General features: G+C 33.7%; 1 protein-coding gene across 3 annotated transcripts in view; it reads left to right on the top strand.

The window, feature by feature from the left end:
• The window catches only part of LOC126972962 (uncharacterized), a 284,567-nt gene that overhangs the window by 137,451 nt on the left and 128,705 nt on the right, over positions 1-18,411 (top strand). For 2 of the 3 annotated variants that reach the window (XM_050820064.1, XM_050820063.1), the window contains exons 5-6: positions 6,522-8,403; positions 13,086-17,448. In XM_050820064.1, the coding sequence (XP_050676021.1) occupies positions 6,536-8,395 (1,860 nt within the window). In that variant the 5' untranslated portion in view covers positions 6,522-6,535 and the 3' untranslated portion in view covers positions 8,396-8,403; positions 13,086-17,448. Of the gene's footprint in view, positions 1-6,521; positions 8,404-13,085; positions 17,449-18,411 lie in introns of those variants that run through there. The other variant, XR_007731236.1, reaches the window with a different exon arrangement.

Raw genomic sequence — 18,411 nt, 5'->3', positions numbered from 1 at the left:
ATCAACTTATTGTATTCATATCTAACAATCGACTAACTGGACTGCTGAGCCAGTCAAACTTGTGGCTTCTCTGACAATCAATACACAAATTATAAGCTTATCGTTAAAGAGGTTTTTAAATAGTAGAACGAACTAGGTTGCCTTACCTGATAATATTAAGAAAGAACTTCGGTATACTAGATTTTACACTTATCAATACTTATTAAAAGACAACGATGTACACAAATCAAAAGATAGACATCAATTTTCACAATAAAGTTCGCCATGAAGTAAACAAGCAGTAGAGACCATACAATATTTAATTAATTAGTAGAGAGATCAAATTTAAATATTTTTTTTAAATAGGATGTGACATCACTTATTGAAAGTCAAAAACTACCACCAATTCCAAAAAGAATGCCTCAGACATGAGAAGTACAGGCGCAACAGACTCAACGAACTTTTTTTCATAAAAAAATATGTTTACAAAGTAATAGCGTACAATTAAACTTACTATTTAATTGCCTGAAGGCGGTCGCTCCATTCCCAATCCGTGGTATCATTAAGAAAGTAATTTATGTTATAGTAACCTTTACCACACAAACGTTTTCTAACAATTATTTTGTATATTAATACTTTTGTTTTGAACATTTTCTGGGATCTTTTTGTAAAAGCATATATAATATATCGCCTCACAAAGGACTTACTAACTAGACTAGGGTACCTTCAAAAAAAGGAAGGTGTACGCGCACCTTCCTTAAAGGCCGGCAACGCTCTTGTGATTCCTCTGGTGTTGCAAGAGAATGTGGGCGGCGGTGATCACTTAATACCAGGTGACCCGTATGCTCGTTTGTCTTCCTATTCCATAAAAAAAGACTTAGCTGAGTAGTAGGCATTATAAGTTTCTGTATGTTCCTGGTGTTAACATTCTCATGCTGCCTTGGCAAATATAGCCAGACTTTCCTACATTTGAAACTATCACAATATTTAATCTATTATGTTGATGCTATACAATGATATATTTAATACAATAGTTATCTATCAAAATATATCGTTCATAGTATAACTTAAATACTTTTATTTATTTTATCTTTAAAGAAATAATATTGTACACATTTTTCCGGAGTCACACCAGTTAGACTAGGGATAAATTAAAAATATTAAAATAATAATATGTTCTTGCCATAGAAAGCCAAACAGCCATCCATCCAACTTCGAGTCGTAAACTCACAATATAAAATTGTAAAGATCCATGACTGCTGCAATGATAATGCAGTCACATAACCAATCCTGGCTCCTTTGAACCGGATACCGGCTAGATTATGGGCGGCGTCTCTTTCTGCCGTGAAGCAGTAATGTGTAAGCATTACTGTGTTTCGGATTGAAGGGCGCCGTAGCTAGCGAAATTACTGAGAACTGAAAAAAATTAGACTTGACATATTATGTCTCAAGGTGACGAGCGCAGTTGTAGTGCCGCTCAGAATTTTTAGGTTTTTCAATAATCTTGAGCGGCACTGCATTGTAATAGGAAGGGCATAAAGGCCACATTTGAAATTTTCCAATTTGACACGCTCATTCAATTTAACTATCAAAAAAATATGGAGGGATATTTGAAATTCGACCGATAGTACATTAGCTCGTAAATAATCACATATTTTAAAATCATAACAATTACCAGGGCTTCATAATATATTAGATACATGAAAACTTTCTGAGTGGTATTAAGGTATTTTCGTGAATAGCAGGCCTTGCAGACGCAAATAAAAGTGGACTTACCTAAAATCTTGAAGTCAGTAAAAATACGTTTGGGGGATCATAAAATAAAGTCACTTAAAAATTTTTCGTCAGACGTTTTTTTTTTTATGGAATAGGAGGACAAACGAGCGTACGGGTCACCTGTTGTTAAGTGATCACCGCCGCCCACAATCTCCCGCAACACCAGAGGAATCAGGAGCGTTGCCGGCCTTTAAGGAAGGTGTACGCGCTTTTTTTGAAGGTACCCATGTCGTATCGTCCCGGAAACACCGTACATGGAAGCTCATTCTACAGCTTTGTAGTACGTGGAAGAAAGCTCCTTGAAAACCGCACTGTGGAGGACCGTCACACATCCGGATGGTGGGGATGTTTAATAATTAAGATATAGATGTATTAAAGAGCGTGACGTGTAGAAACTAGAAAGCTTATAACAATTGCTTAGAAATTGTGATGTTTAACGGTATGATGGTTTCACACAACTTAATTTATTATAAAACAGTTTGAACTGGGTTCGCGATTTTATAAAGATTCTGTTAAACTAATTTTTACAGTTTTATTATGGAGTAAATTTAGAAAATGCTATTACTGTGTAATAGATATACTCCTAAGTTAGCAAATATATATATAACATACATATAGTCAACCAGGGAGGCTCCTTTGCACAGGATGCCGGCTAGATTATGGGTACTAATATAATAATTTGTAAACATTACTGTGTTTAGGTCTGAAGAGGGCCGTAGCAAGTGAAATTACTGGACAAATGAAACTCAACATCTTATGTCTCAAGGTGACGAGCACAATTGTAGTGCCGCATAGAATCTTTGGGTTTTTCAAGAATCCTGAGCGGAACTGCATTGTAATGGGCAGGACGTATATATTACCATTTGCTGAAAGTCTTGCTCGTCTCGTATCTTATTTTCATAAAATAAAAAATAATAATATTAATATGCAAAACTAATAGATTTCATAGAAAACTTAAGCTTGGACCGTAAAGAGCGTCGCAGCTTCTTCAGGTCAGAATACATTTCAAGTGATCCTCTCCACCAGTTTTAATTATTTCTTAGCGTAACAATATATTGTTTTTTTCCTTTCGCCATCCAGTGGTATAATTAAACTTCGGATGTGGATGTATACTTATCTAAAGTAGCTGCTACACCAAACCCTATGCCCATATTTTGTTTCAGTCGCTTTTCTGGATTAAGCCATTTGAAGTGGATAAATTGACTCTTCTGGCTTAAGGTCACATTTGTAAATAATAAAAACTCATCACGCGAAAATATCCCCGATGTAGATCCATTTTTCAATTTGACACGATAATTCAATTTAACTCTCAAAAAAAATTTGAGGGATATTTGAAAATCGAGCGATGGTATCTTTATCTTCTAAATAATCACATATTACAATTACCAGGGCCTCATAATATATTAGATACATGAAAACTTTCTGAGCGGTATTGAGATATGAGCGATTGATTTTACCAGTGGGAAGCTCCTTTGCACAGGGAGCCGGCTAGGTTATGGGTTCCACAACGGTGCCTATTTCTGCCGTGAAACAGTAATGTGTAAATATTACCGTGTTTCTGTCTGAAAGGCACCGTAGCTAGTGAAATTACTGGGCAAATGAGACTAAACATTTGGCTTTTTCAAGAATCCTGAGCGGCACTGCATTGTAATGGGTAGGGCGTACCAATTACCATCAGCTGAACGTCCTGCTCGTCCCTTATTTTCATAAAAAAAAAAGAGGTTGAATAGCAAGCCTGGCAGACGGAAATAAAAGTGGTCGTACCTTAAATCATGAAGTCAGTAAAAATACGTTTCGGGGATCATAAGAAAGTCACTAAAAATATTTGTCAGATTCTTATATAAACTTTCAAATGCCTAATGCTGTTTATTACAAATCAAATTAAAACACGTATTCACATCAAAATTGTTATATTTTATGCTTCTCAATGATGCAACATGGCAGGTTATTTCTTCCCAGTATTGTCCACCTGTATAATCCACTAATTTGTCTTTGCTGAATGGTCCGAACGTAATGCTATTACTAACTGTCCTTGACATTAGCGTTTCTTTCCACGAACATGAACCGCGAGTGTGTTGTGAACCGACATTCCTGGCCCGCTAATTACACGGTTATATAACTCAATATACTAAGGTTAATGTACAGAAACAATGGCTCACGTTACGCCGAATACACTACACGGCAAAGGCTGGTGTCACAATGAGAAAAAATCGTTAAATCAAAATAGAAAAATAGTGCTTGCGACACACACATCCATTTCGATTGATTTTATGCAGCAAGCGCATTGACACACCTAGCTATAACCCTTCCCGCACAGAATGAAGCTATAACTTTAAATCGTTCTGGGGTTTCATCACTTCATTGGCAGTGATGATAGCACACATATACGAAAATAAAAATATCTGAATTTTAATCTACGTTATTTCATAATTAACATTGATTTACTATCATTTTAAATGAATCTGCTCCTTTTCCTTGTTGTGTTATACTTCAAAATAGTGTAATATGTTCGATTGATTACACAAAATCTTTAAAAAAATTACCAATATCATGATAATCTTAAATAAATACTTACAAGATTCAAAGTTTAATAATTTATCAGAATGACCAAAAATTAAGCTCACTTATAACAAGGAAATTATTGCCATTCTTTGAATTTTGTCAACCATTTACTTTCGACTCAAACCATTACTTCTATTCTAGATAAATTGGTTTTAAATTGTGAATTTAAAAAGTTTAAAATATTTTAAGTAATATATTAAGCTAATTTGTGAGATAATTAGATAAAAAAAAATATAAAACAAAGATTACATTTTCTTAGTGCTATAAAATATTGTTCGGTAAAATTTCACAAACAAGCTTTTGTTTCCCTCGAAGGTTCACGTTATTGATAAGAAGCAATGGCCGTGAAAATTTCTTCGCTAAAACCCTTAAATAGAAATCTGCTGCTGTATCCTGATCAGTTTTGGAAAGAAATGCCTTCAAATGTTCTAATATGTCGAAAAGTCTTTGTAGGACGAAACCTTAGTTTACTAAACGTTACACTGACGTAACGTTAACGATCCACAAATGATTTAAGTTGACGATGTTTCAGTAATGATTTAGCAAATTTGCAATCTAAATAACTATCTGCTTAGCTCTCGTAAAATTGGGATCACGTTTCCGACCGTACTTTCATTTATGATGCAGTGGTAGGAAATATATTTTTAATACATTTTGGATTGGTACGCAACGGTCGGCGTTTATTAGTTTTTCAAGTCTAATTCATATTAACCTTGGACATGTCTTCTTATCGGGTGATTCCAAATAATGGCAAAATAAAGATCCCCTCCTCAAGAAGAACTTCTTTGAGTTTATACAAGTAAAGAAAGAAATATCAATTGCACTGTATCTGTGGTGCCGCATGATTCATCATTCGTTTATCTAGAAATTTTAATAATTAATGAGGCACTGTTGCAGAGCACAAACATTTAAACATAGTTTACTTAACTGTTATTACCTTTTAGTTACTTGTGCCTGTGCCATGTCACACATTTTTTCCTTTATTAGCTAGCGCAAACATCGTAATTATTTATTTAGGGTTGGGACGTCCTAAATCAACAACACTTTGTAAGTTATTGCGGCTTTTAATATGTTGAATTATCTAACAATTAAGTTATGTAAATAGATTAGTGATTACATTGCGGAGCTGTCGCAAAATATTAAGTACTGTACTTTTTAATAACATTAACAACTTTACAAATTTTAATTTTAGTCAATTTATAAAATATTCGTTAGTATCTATTAAAACAATAACATTTTACTATTTATATAATAGTAAAGATAAATATCAGACAATTAATTTGTATCTTACTGATTAAATTAATTTTTTACAAATACTATGTACAATTAAAGTTTTATTTAATCCCCAAAAAATCAGTAATTGTTTTTTATTTCCATACTTGTATAACTTTAAGAATCAAACACGTTTATTGCTATGGTAAAATATATTAAATTCTACATGTAAATATTTATTCCTTATTTCTATGTTACTCTGAAATCATACTCCGATTAAAGTGTTTGCGGTCTAGCATTGACTTTGAGGCGTGTTGTATATATTAAGCTCCCGTTGTGCCTCGCGCCTTATCGCGCACGAACATAGTTTTTAGAAGTGAATCATTTTACGTAACAGTACATTTTTCCAGTGGCAACCGTAAAAACACGCTCTGCGGTTCCTGACCACCTTATAGACAAACCACATCATATAACTGTTGCAGAATTGTTTCATAACATAACTGTATCCCATCATAGCTTACCAATAGCTTTTGATTCGATTGCATTCAATTTAAGTTTTTAGGTAATTGTGAAAGATACTAGGCAGTAGGTACATGGTTTTCGATTATGTTTTCATGAAACTAAATTAAGGGGACTACATATAGCCTTTTAATAATATCTTATAATTAGGGACTTAAATTAAATAAAAATAAATGAAAAACATCATCAAAAAGTATATTCGTTTTTAATTATTTTTGTCGCCCATTTATTATGGTGGAACGTAAAGGTTTTCGAAGTACCCCACAATATAATAAAAAACTTCTTGAAACGATTGCTACATTTACCACCTACCTAATTAATAATCAAATTTGTAAAGATATTGTGATTTAATCTGAATGACTGAGAATCGCTCGTGCAACGTTTTGTATTTCTTTGTTATTATACACTCTTGTATATCAAAACAAAATTCTTTGTCTATTATAAAATTAAACCAGCTTTTTTTTTCGTTTCAGATGTGACATAAACAATGGCAGCGACGGACGGGCAAGTCGTGGTCGCAGCATGTCGCTGGTCTGACGAAGGCCACTATCTCAGAGAATTCGCAATCAAAAACCGCCTTCCAAATGTCGCCAAGATCATTAAAGGCCAATATGGAGGTCTTGGTGTACCAACATTACCTAGTCCAGGTCTTCAGAGTACAGCACTTCTCATATCCGCAGGAAAGAGAAAGAAAATTATCGCTCAAGCTATTAAGTTAAAAGATGGACGCAGAATGGTCAGTGTTGGTCCAAGAATTGCTATTCCAGAAAGTTACAAAGGATATTTTGAATTATTGAGTGAAGAAGGAAGAGCTGTAAGATGTATTGAATCAGTTGCAGAACTTTCAAGAAGGAAGTTAGTAGATGGGTGTTTAGTAAGAGAGCCAATAAGAGTAATTTGTGGTAAAACAGATTTGGATGACAACATAACCGCTGATGGAGCTAGAAATTTACCAGCTGGTGAGGTTATAATGCCAAGAGGTGATGTTATTTTAGGTAAAAATAAATATTTGAAATGTACTGATACTAAAGGCGACATTGTGTTACTTAGCTTAGACCAACGAGGAAAATTTTCAGCCGTGGCAAAAGAAGAAAATATTAGTGGAGTACACACTGCAAAAACTTTGTTAACTAAAAGATTGCCAATTACAGTGCGGCTGGTTCATGGAACTCCTCCGAGAGGCCTGAAGAGTAACAACCATTTTTTACCAGAGCTGCGCCTTTTATCAATTTACGAAGAAGATCATGTTTTCGCTTTACCATTGCAAAAAGAAGGCAATACGCTTGTTGCATTACCATTAGCAGCACCTTTGAAGATGTTGAAGTGCAAAAACGAGGAATATATTAAAAATTTTATGGAATATTCAAGATTACTTGAAAAATGCAATAGATTGTTAGTGGACGTAGTTGATAGAATTCATGTTTTAGACGGTAAACTTGGTGATCCAAAGAGATTACTCAATGCGCCTCTTCATGTTCCACCATTAATCAAAACGGGATATTTCTTGAGGAGGAGTGCATCTTCAGATTCAGCGAATCACCAAAAACACATGAACAAACACAGTCATATATATAGCAGTCATAGAGATGAGAGCAGTATCCCAGATGAGTATGATGAAATAGATCAAATATACGATTATGTGAGAGGCTTTGCTCCTTTACCGAAAAACATTAAATCTTCATACAGTAGTGAGCCCGCAAGACACGAATCAGCCCCATCATCTCCTGCACCAACGCCAATTCACATGCCTTTAATTAGCGAAATAAAACCAGAGCCACCCCCGATTGAGACGATACCAACAAAGAAACCGCTAAACCAAAAAGCTGAAAAAAGATCTCGTAAAACTGCTATTACTAAAGAACCTACACCAATACAAAAGGACAAGTTAACGCCAGTACCGAATTTACCTAAGCTTTACATAAAAAATGTGACAAGTAATAAAAATAGGCTGTTTAGTCAAAAAAGCCACTCACCGACTAAAGAGACTCCTAGTCCCCTAGCTAGTCCAATACGACCGTTAACTAAAGGTGACTCCCCTATTTTCAACATCAGGTACAAAAGCCTTTCCAATATACACCAAGCTATGGATTTAGACGGAACTTTAGACTCAAGTCATTCGGGCGGAAGAACATCGGGAGACTCGGGAAACGGGCCAAAACTGCCCGAGAAACGATCAAGAAGGCTCCGTAGACCGAAATCTTTAACAAACTTAGTTTGGGAACTCAAGGGTTGTCCCGTTGAAAGTAGTGAGAAGCCAAAATGCAAAGTAAAAAATGAAAATTACAAGAAACTTGGAACTAAATTGTCACTTGGTGCTCAGAAGAGGGTACCTACACTCTATCTATAGTTTCCTTGGTACGTTACATTTTATTTTTATTAGATTTTTATAGGAATATTAAGTTACCCAAATGCAATATAATCCAGCTAATATACAGCGTTATGGGAGAGGAGGACACAATACGAGGTGAAGAATCACTTTTCTGATGCTAAGTGATCATCGATGGCCACATTCTCTTGTAACACCAGAGATATCACAGGAGCGTTGTTGGCCTTTTGAGTGTGGCACCACTGCGCACTTTTTTCAAGGTTCGCTTATCTTTCCATAATTTGGTAGTACGTGGAAGAAATTTCATTGAAAACCACAGTTGGGAGGAACGATATGCATCCAGATGGTGAGTATAATATTTTAGTTTGTGGTGAGTGGTGCGAAGTGACATAAACAATGGCAGCGACGGACGGGCAAGTCGTGGTCGCAGCATGTCGCTGGTCTGACGAAGGCCACTATCTCAGAGAATTCGCAATCATGGCGAAGGTAGAATTCAGAGGCAGAAATGAAGACAAACAGCTTTTCGGACCACTTCCTGTAATAAATAGAGTGGAAGACACACAATAGAGCTACGTCTCCACGCAGCGCCTACTGATGGAGCCGTTCAGAAATTATGGTCACATCTGCCCATAATAGTAATAATATGACCCGAGTCTTAACAACATTTCACTTATTGGCCTGAAGAGTGGGGTAAAGTGATGGAAGCCTGGCTCTGTACCCGCTTTTTTTAAAACATGGAACGTATGCCTGTATTAATTAAAACACAAGTTTTAAGTTTAATGTGTGCGAGAAATTATTGTTTCAATATTCAATTTTGCTTTAACGATTCGATTATTGCACATAGGAGTGTATTCAGATTTCGTTCAATGATGAATATAATTATTATTCAACAGTTAATCGAACATCTTTACACACCTTTTATTTATTGTCTCTGAACTGTGTAGCAACATGCCGGGCGGTATAACCAGATATCACATCTCAATCGCAGCTAACATTTAGGATCATCACATGGCCTATCACGAAGTCACGAGTTGCGTCATTCGCAGGTGCTACGTTAATGAGTGAGCTTTTTGTATTGGACAACGCGGGGATCATCTTATCATCAAAATTTAAATTTAGGGAGGGGAAGACAAACGTGCGTCAAACAAACAAAAGACAAACGGTTCACTTGAATGTATGGTATCCCCGCTCTCTAGAGAGGTAACACCAAGCGCGCTTTTTTTTAAGATAAGTTAAGATAAGTCCTATCGATCTGGGAACACCGCGCAAGGAAGCTATTTCCCTTCAGTAATCATCATATGGCCATCTTTATATTTCGGTTTAAATAAACTTTATTCTCATGTAGACGTATTGTAACTTATATTATTATAATAAATAATCAAATGTTTACAAAACAATGATAAGGTAGATTTTTTGGTACGCACGTAGTAAATGCAATATGATATTGGTTAAAAATTTCAGCTTAAGTAATGACAAAATAGTTATCTCATAGCACTTAAATATTTCGTATATTGTAATTGAAGACTCGCTTTAAAAGAAGTCAATGTTTGAGCGTTTCGTTCTACCGAGAGTAGTGTTCTCAAAGTTAGATTTTTCCATAGTTAATAAAATATTAAATAACTACCGGCAGCTCAATATGAGAGACTATTCCATTGCAATTCTTCTATTCTGTCCTGTTTAAGATCTTATAAATTAGTAAGCAAGTATTTTTAAATAAAAATAAAATGTCCGATTGAAATATTCTTTTTAATTTTTGATAACAGTAGTTTGTTGTTATTAAACTTATTTATATTATGATTTACAACCCCCTACTTCTTAAATAAAATATCTTTGATTTTACTAATAAGTAATACTACTAATAAAAAATAATACTTTAAATTGTGAAACGGATTCCGTTCTAAGGATTTGGCTGCAATGTACAAGGTCTCCTCTTTCTGCAAAATTGCGTTTTTTCAAGTTTTGACACCATAGCAAATCTCGGCCGAGCATTACTTACATATTGAAGACAAAATTTTTTATGTGCACTTTACAACACTTCAATTATATTTATGTATAATGTCATTTAATTAAGCTCTGCACTACTTCTACCTCCTTGGTACGCCCGGAGTAATTACCACGCTGTCATTACCATTAGCAGCTAATGGACAAACAGTGGGAGCGGAGCCACGCCTCGCCACACCTCGTATTTGCGTTTTTACCTCTCAATGTCATTTTATATCACGCTATTTTGTGATTTCGCGTTCAGGAGATTCTTACTACGCAGTTTTGCAAACAAATGTCTTAATAGACAACTACAATCACCGATAACATAATATTATTTTATACTTTACCTTCTCGGAGAGAGTGTCAGTAATTGATGTTATTACTGGGCCAATTTTTACATACAAACATAATGAGTCTTACTTTTGCAAAAGCAAACGAAAACTTAATCCCTGAGTAATATAAGTTCACACACCTTCAAGAGAGAGAGAATCCAAGAATTTATGCTTGAGCACATGTATAGGGCATGAAAGGTCCGTAAATTTTTGTGTAAACATTTAAAAAATGTTGTGTGTGCTAAGTGCTAAACCACTGACCATACGGCAGAAATGAAAAGTTCTCACCGAACGAGTCTCCCTTAGTACACTCAAGTCGACTTTGCCCGAATAGGCGCTTGTACTTCAGGCTTTTCAGTACTTGGCTTCAGTCTCATTTATTTTATAATTTTTGACTACAAAAAGTGATGATCGTAACAAATTTGTAATCTCTCCATATTTGACGGTTTCGTTGGTTTTCTATACGGTAATATAGAAACGTTTAGTGTCATCTTATAGTTGGAGTCTACTTCATGGTCATCTATCTTCTCATTGTGATTTACCGTAGGTATATTAGGCCTTTTGAAAGAGGCAATATTTTGCCATGATTACCCTCCGTACCCCTTTAATTGTCAATGCTTGCTAAACCTAACGATTAGTGTTTTACAGTAATCTCATCTTGAATAAGGGTTTCGTACTCTTTCCTTTATACATCTATTCTTTCTGATGCTCTTGTCTTTCTCATTTTCTCCCTCCATCACCTGTCATCTTGCATCAATTAATCGATTAGAGTTTCTTGTCATTTTAGATCAACTAAATGAACAAATGACTTCCAGCATCTGATCATTGGGGCAGCTAATTTAAGCATTGTATCCCTGATTGATATTATTTTTCCATTTCATTTAATTCTTTAATTTTACTCAGCTAACAGTGGTAATCTAATTTATTTAATACTACGTAACACCAAATCGTCCACATCTAGATATCATCGGTGATTGATCCCGTGACCTTTCGCGTTTGATCACTATTCCAATGCTTATGTAATAGTAACATGGCTTCGACGCAAAAACTTGTTGTATTTTTTGTATAGATCAACCTAGGAATCCTGCAGCGATCTATAAATAAGGCTTCTCTGTATCAGACACATGGAAAGGGCAAGGACCTTTGTGGACGCTTTTTTGGATTTAACGATAATACGTTTGATTTATTAATTGTTTATTTAGCATCAAACATAATAATTAGATAATATAATACATTTAAAAAGAAATTTTTGTATTGATAATGACAATTGGTAAAGTGTAAGTCGGACTTGAAAAGTTGTTTTATCTTCAAAAGCAACTTGTTGTGCATAGAAATTCATATGAGAAAGTAATAAAAATGTTTTGGTCTTCAAAGGGCTATTAATTGTGGGATTAGTCGCCTATAGATAAATACGTGTTTACATTGAGAGACAGTATGAGATTGTGCAGCAGTTCATAGTTCACAGTAAAAAATGATCGCCCTAATATATTTTATTAAAAAACACAGCAATATTTGCAATATTTTGATTGGAATAGTAGCAGGTTTCCGCAATCCTCTTATTAACATTTCTATGCTCCTATAGAGATCTCACAGCTCTGGTAATGAGACCACGCTCCCATACAAAACCAACTGTTTGGTGACTCGCTCTCATTTGAATGAATGAATGAATGAATGAATGAAAACTTTAATAATAACAAACACGAACCACACAGAATAATATAACTAAATAAGACTTACAGAGGTAAAAAAAAAAAAACTTATAGCAAAAAAATATACAAATGATAAAAAAACTAATGTTTGCATAATATAATAGTGGTTATCTTAATTTATAAGTACTGTGTAACAGTTATTGTTATCAAAAGGAACTAACTCAGAGTCATGCTGCATTGGAATTGTGACCCATTGAGCAACTACTATTGTTAAAAAATATATGTACTTTTATTAAAAATTCCATAATATTTTTTTAAAGATGTTAATTTCAAATTAGGTTCTACTTGTTCAGAAGATTACATAAATATACATACGTACATAAATATTAAAATAATAGCAATTTTAGAAATATTGGCAGAAACAAACTAAAACTATATATACTCGTATAATAATGTAGGACTTATACACACAATTTGTGAGCAGATACTAAAAAAATTCAAATAGACATAAGGATAAGATTTTTAACTTTTTTCTGGAAAGTTCCAACAGTCTTTATTATTTAATAAAAAATATATATATTTTCGGAGCAAGATAAACCTTTTTCTCTTTACCTTTAACTTGTCCTCCAAAAAGGTAATCGTTAGTAACTTATCTGTAGATAGAAACTAAGAAATTTTTTGAGGGGTAGACACTAAATTCTTACAAGACAAAATGGATAATAACTAACATATTGTTTATATTTTCAGGTCCTCGCTGTGTTGAAGTCGAGGAAACAAAGGAGCAACGAACTACAACCGAAAGCGTGACAATGTGTGGCCTGTTATGTTCTGTTTATTGTTAGGACTGTCAAAATGCAAGATAACTTCCCATAAAACTTTAGAAGTTACATTTTTTTGGCAGGATTAGAAAATCAAACCAGGACATAGAGAACATAAATAAATTAATACTGAGACTCGGTTGCATCATATTAGGTGTTATAGTTAAGGTTTAAATCAAATAAAACGTTAATACTAACACTGGCATTAACATTGACTGCGGAATGTGTTGCATCATCATATTCCTTGGCATTGTTAAAGTTAAGTTTGAAGAGTGAAATATCAAGTCAATCTATTTGAAACTTTAGACAGGTCGCTATTTAGCTATTTAACATTAACAATAGCCTTAACCGGCGAAGATTTAACGGTTACCGTTGACAGTTAAAGTTATGACGTCATCTAAAAATTGTCAAATGGTGCAATTACTTTACTTGATGCAACCCAGCCTAAGTGTCACACTAACAATATGAACCAGGACTTCATATTAGTAGACAGACTTCTGCGAAGCAGTTAATTCGCTTGAATGCATAAAATAATCTACATTTAATTATATTTTTCTTATAACGCCAAAAAAAACCATTCGATCATAAGAACAAACAAATCTAGAGACCAAATTACTTACCTTAATAATACTTTTGTTGAAAATTAGCCACAGTCGCTCTAATTTCTTTAATATAGTATGTGTTTTTATGCGAATAATCACCAAAACATATTAAACCTCTATACAGCTGTTGTCTAACGGCCGTTTTCAATAACTTATCTATCCTTAGTTTAACTTACTAGAGGTAGACAAATCTATCCTTTTACGCTTACTGACATTTCAATTGCCTATCGACATTAAGCATTGGAGTATAACTATATTGGACATAACTAAACGGTGATAGCAATGTATCTATGTACTGAAGATACGTTATTGAAAACGGCCGTAAATCGATTTCAAATTCCATTTAGTTTTCGTTGCTACATCCTAGCGAGACTCCAAAACCTCTACCTTATATTTTGACAGTCCAGAAATAACAATGGCCGCTTACACATGTTGATCTCTTAATTATTACAAATATTTATAATAATGCCATATTAAAAATATAAAGCTTGGGTGTTCTTAGAGTTAAGGTTTTTCTAATAGATTTAATATCTTCTTATAGCGACCGGTTCTTATGTTCATATTACGTTCACAATAACACTAATCAGCTTTAGAGACTTTTAAATACATCCTATATTCTTAAGTATATTATTAAAGTTATATTTCCTCAGAGTACTTTTAAATATCTATTGAATAAATTTTAATAAATCATTGTGCATGAAAAAGGCTGAATGTTACTGAATTAACAATATGTTTTTGTAGATAATATTCTTTAATGTATGCATAATGTTATATTCTTCAAGATCGTTACATAAATAATGGGTATTAAAGAAACAAAGAATTTTAAGAAATTTTAATCTTTTAAGAAATATATATATGATGAAAGGATTCTCAACGAAAATAATCCAGTTTTTATTTATTGAGATAAATTAGATATTCTATAAAATACAGATATGAGCCATGGTTGTCACTTATCAAACATGAATGACGTCACTTCTCAATAATCAATACCGCATCGGTTGAAGTTTTAGTCCTTAGATTAAGGATTGATCTCCACGGCGCTCCAATTAGATACCGCACTACCTAAGCCTTACCTTACCTTAGCAAAATTTAACATAACATGTGGCACCTAAACGTCACACATTCTCGAGACTGGCTCGAGTACGCCCACTTGGGCGTAGTATTAGTTGCCGCACTTTGCGACTACGCCTGCGGTATCTAGTTGGAGCGCAGCGGAGACCAAACCTTGATCTTAGCTTTAGTTATTAGTTTTATATAACAAGTTAGTCATAACTATCACTGATTTCAGAAGCAGTTCATTAAAAACTAAATTAATTTGCATAACAGATTATTTTATTGTATAAATAAAGTTTTTTCGAAACTATTAGACGTGTACCAACGGATATATGATTTTTATGATTACATAACATCTAAGTAATTGACTAGTCTGTATATTTTGAAAAAAAAAATGTTGAAGATGACTATTGCCTTAATTTTGATATATGAATATCTATTTTTTTAAACATATTATAGTTTGTATTTAAAGCTATCTCTTACTCGCGATGATCAGGCAAAACCATTGGGAATATTGTTATGAAACTTTCACAATCTATAAGATAATTAATTAAGAGCGCTTTCGAACTACGTCCGATCCGAATCCGATCTGTACCCGAGCGCTCTTTCGGCCGTTCCCAATATTCAGTCTATCTCTTACTTGAGAAAAAAATCGTAACTATCGTTGACTTTTCGGTCCCTATAAACTTATCGACGGTAACTCACCTTATCCGTACACGCTGTCGGTCAATGGGACGACGTATAGCTTACCAGCGATAGAAGTTTGTATGGAAATTGCAATTTACGCATCCTAATATAAGGCGATAAGAATGACTTATCGGGTATATTGGGACAGCCTCAGATTATTTACTGCTAATTACTGACAGTAGAAGGTAGTAATTTATCTCTATCTGTAGAATTGGGAATGGCCGTAAGAGCACTTTCGCTAATGGTTGACGGAAAGAAATCGGATAACGGAAGTCGGATCTAAAGCGTAATACCATAGAAATAGTTCTACGACTACTTCGAACCGTGTTTTCACGGGTACGGATCGGATTCGGATCGGACGTGGTGCGAAAGCGCTCTTACAGTAATTTTATAATAACTATCTGGCTTGTATTCGTATTGTGTTTAAAATATCAAGGTGGATTATTATTTCAATAATATTGGTGCACAGCAAGAAATATGCATAGCAGGTGTCCTCTGTGCGATCTTGGAAGGTCGCAAGATCCTCCCCATTCGCTCAAGACATCCAAAATCGGTCAACACGCCATTACATTACATACAGCTTACCTAACAGTAATAATTGTGTGCCTTAAAAAGTTTGATATGATATAAGAACTGGTTGTAAATTGTATTTTCAAAATTAAATCATGATTCTAAACCAAAAACTTAAGGTGCCTTACTATGTAGTAAACTCTACTCTTGTCTTTTATCTAATTCGCTTTATGCTAGTGCCGCAGAATACATGCTATACCTAGATATTTAAAAAAAAGTGTGTGTTTGTACTTATTTATGCACGCAAGAAGTTATACTTCTTCGGCGTAACGAAGGAAAAATCATTAAAATGATTTATTCCTCGTGCTATTCTACGTTTTTAGAAAGAACAATATTTTAAAAATATTGCATATATTGCTTTGACAATTAATTATTAAATAACAAATACGGCTGTATGGGCTTGAACCCTTTGCCTGTCCTAATAATGGACGAACAAACAAAAAAAAAAACATAAGGAATGACGCAAACGTAAGAAAATTTTAGTAACCAACTTCAACCTGTTCCTTTTGTGTTACAGTAATGCGAGCGCATCTTAAAATTTCACTCTCATCAATTTTTCCCCTAAAGAAGTATAACTTCAAAAAAGCATATTTTTCTATGACTGGAATATTTAAAACATCATGAATTAAATAAATGATATAATTCATTAAGCTAATAACAAAATAGTTTTAAAAAAATTTGAATAATTTTAACATAAAAAGTATATTATTATAGCATGTTTTTGTGTAACTGGCAATAGTATATAACTAGATTTAACGTAAGTAAAAGAGTCACAATTTTTATAAAATCATTATGCATTTATAATATTTTTATTCAATTATATTTTGTAAACGATTTTGACGAATTTCGTTTTGAGATAGTTGCCAATGTGTCCGCTCACAAATTGCTTCTTTTATGTTTACAATCTAATAATAATGTACACGTCACGGACTAGTAAAAAAATAAGGACTCCGTGTCACCTTACATAACAGTGAGGCACCAAAACAAGCCAGTAAACGTGTAAATACATAAGTATTTGTGGCCATATATGATTATTTAAGGGAGAAAAAATTGTGTAACTGGTATCCCCGTAACCGCACACACACTAGCATAACGGTGCTTCACTTGCTAATATGACGGCGCGGAGTCCTTCTTTTTTTACTCGTGCGTGGTAGACGTAAGAATATAAAAAGAATTTGTAATGCGTTCCGTTCTGGAATGTTTTTTATTATTGTAAAATTTCTTAAGTTACTTAATAAGTGTAACCCGGATAGATGATAACTATGGATGATTCTCTTGGAGGCTCAAATGTTGTATTTAATCTAATTTTTGGATCTTTAATAGAATCATCGCTTTAAACTTTGATGTATACACTCTCATCTCTCTGTCTCTTACGTCATTGGAGATCGCATGTAAAAAAGACACGCTATTGTTCTTAAAACATGATCTTACATCAAATAACTAGAACTTTCTATCGGTAATTAACATGTTTGATATTGTGTAAAATTACTTTTATGTTTAATCATAGCGACAAATATTGTACTGCAGACAAAATAAGGCCTGATACACATATTGTAAATTTTGTCACAGCTATAAATAGAATTAAAAACTATGATGTATCATAAATTAATACTTTATATTAAACAGGATATTAATATTTTAAATTAAACAAGGTGACCTTTTTACAAATTCATAGAAGAATATCCTTCAGCCTAGGGAAATTCTAAGAAAAAAGTAAAAATAAATAAAATAAAAATGAATTGTATGCAACGTGCAGCCATCGAAAGATTTACAGATGACAGCTATAATCTTGTAAAAAAGGAGATAGCCGAAATCCACTACGTTTTAAGCAACTGTTTGCTTTCAAGCTTAGTCGGATTATACTTCGTCGTCATAATATTGTAATTAATATTTCAAACTTATGTCAAATCACTGCACGTTTCATACTAAAATATTTTTTTATTTAGGCAGTCCCAACTCTTATTACGTAGTATTTATATCGTCTTTGCTATCCTTGCAATATCAGAGGCAATACAAGAGAAGTGTTATGGACGCCTTTTTAAATTTAATCTAAATTGTTTTGTATCACTAATGCAGCGAGATCTTCAAATGTGTATCGCGCCTTATATTAACAAAACTCTCAAAATATCAAATAGTAAGTTCTCCTAATTCTTAAACGTTATGCTTATTTTATTATTACCTATAATTGGATAAGCAAGTCTTGATAATTTAGTTATATACCTACAATAAACGAAGACTACGAATATATTGTGTTTTTTTTTTCTTGAGACGTACGAGTATGTCTTGCATAACACTAAAGTAAATGTCAATGGACAGGCCATAACGTGCCATTACAAACAAATA

The sequence above is a fragment of the Leptidea sinapis genome, chromosome 28, assembly GCF_905404315.1.
Source record: "Leptidea sinapis chromosome 28, ilLepSina1.1, whole genome shotgun sequence".
Lineage (NCBI taxonomy): Eukaryota > Metazoa > Arthropoda > Insecta > Lepidoptera > Pieridae > Leptidea > Leptidea sinapis.
The sequence above is the reverse complement of the archived record's forward strand: the minus strand, read 5'-3'. Positions and strand labels throughout refer to the sequence as shown.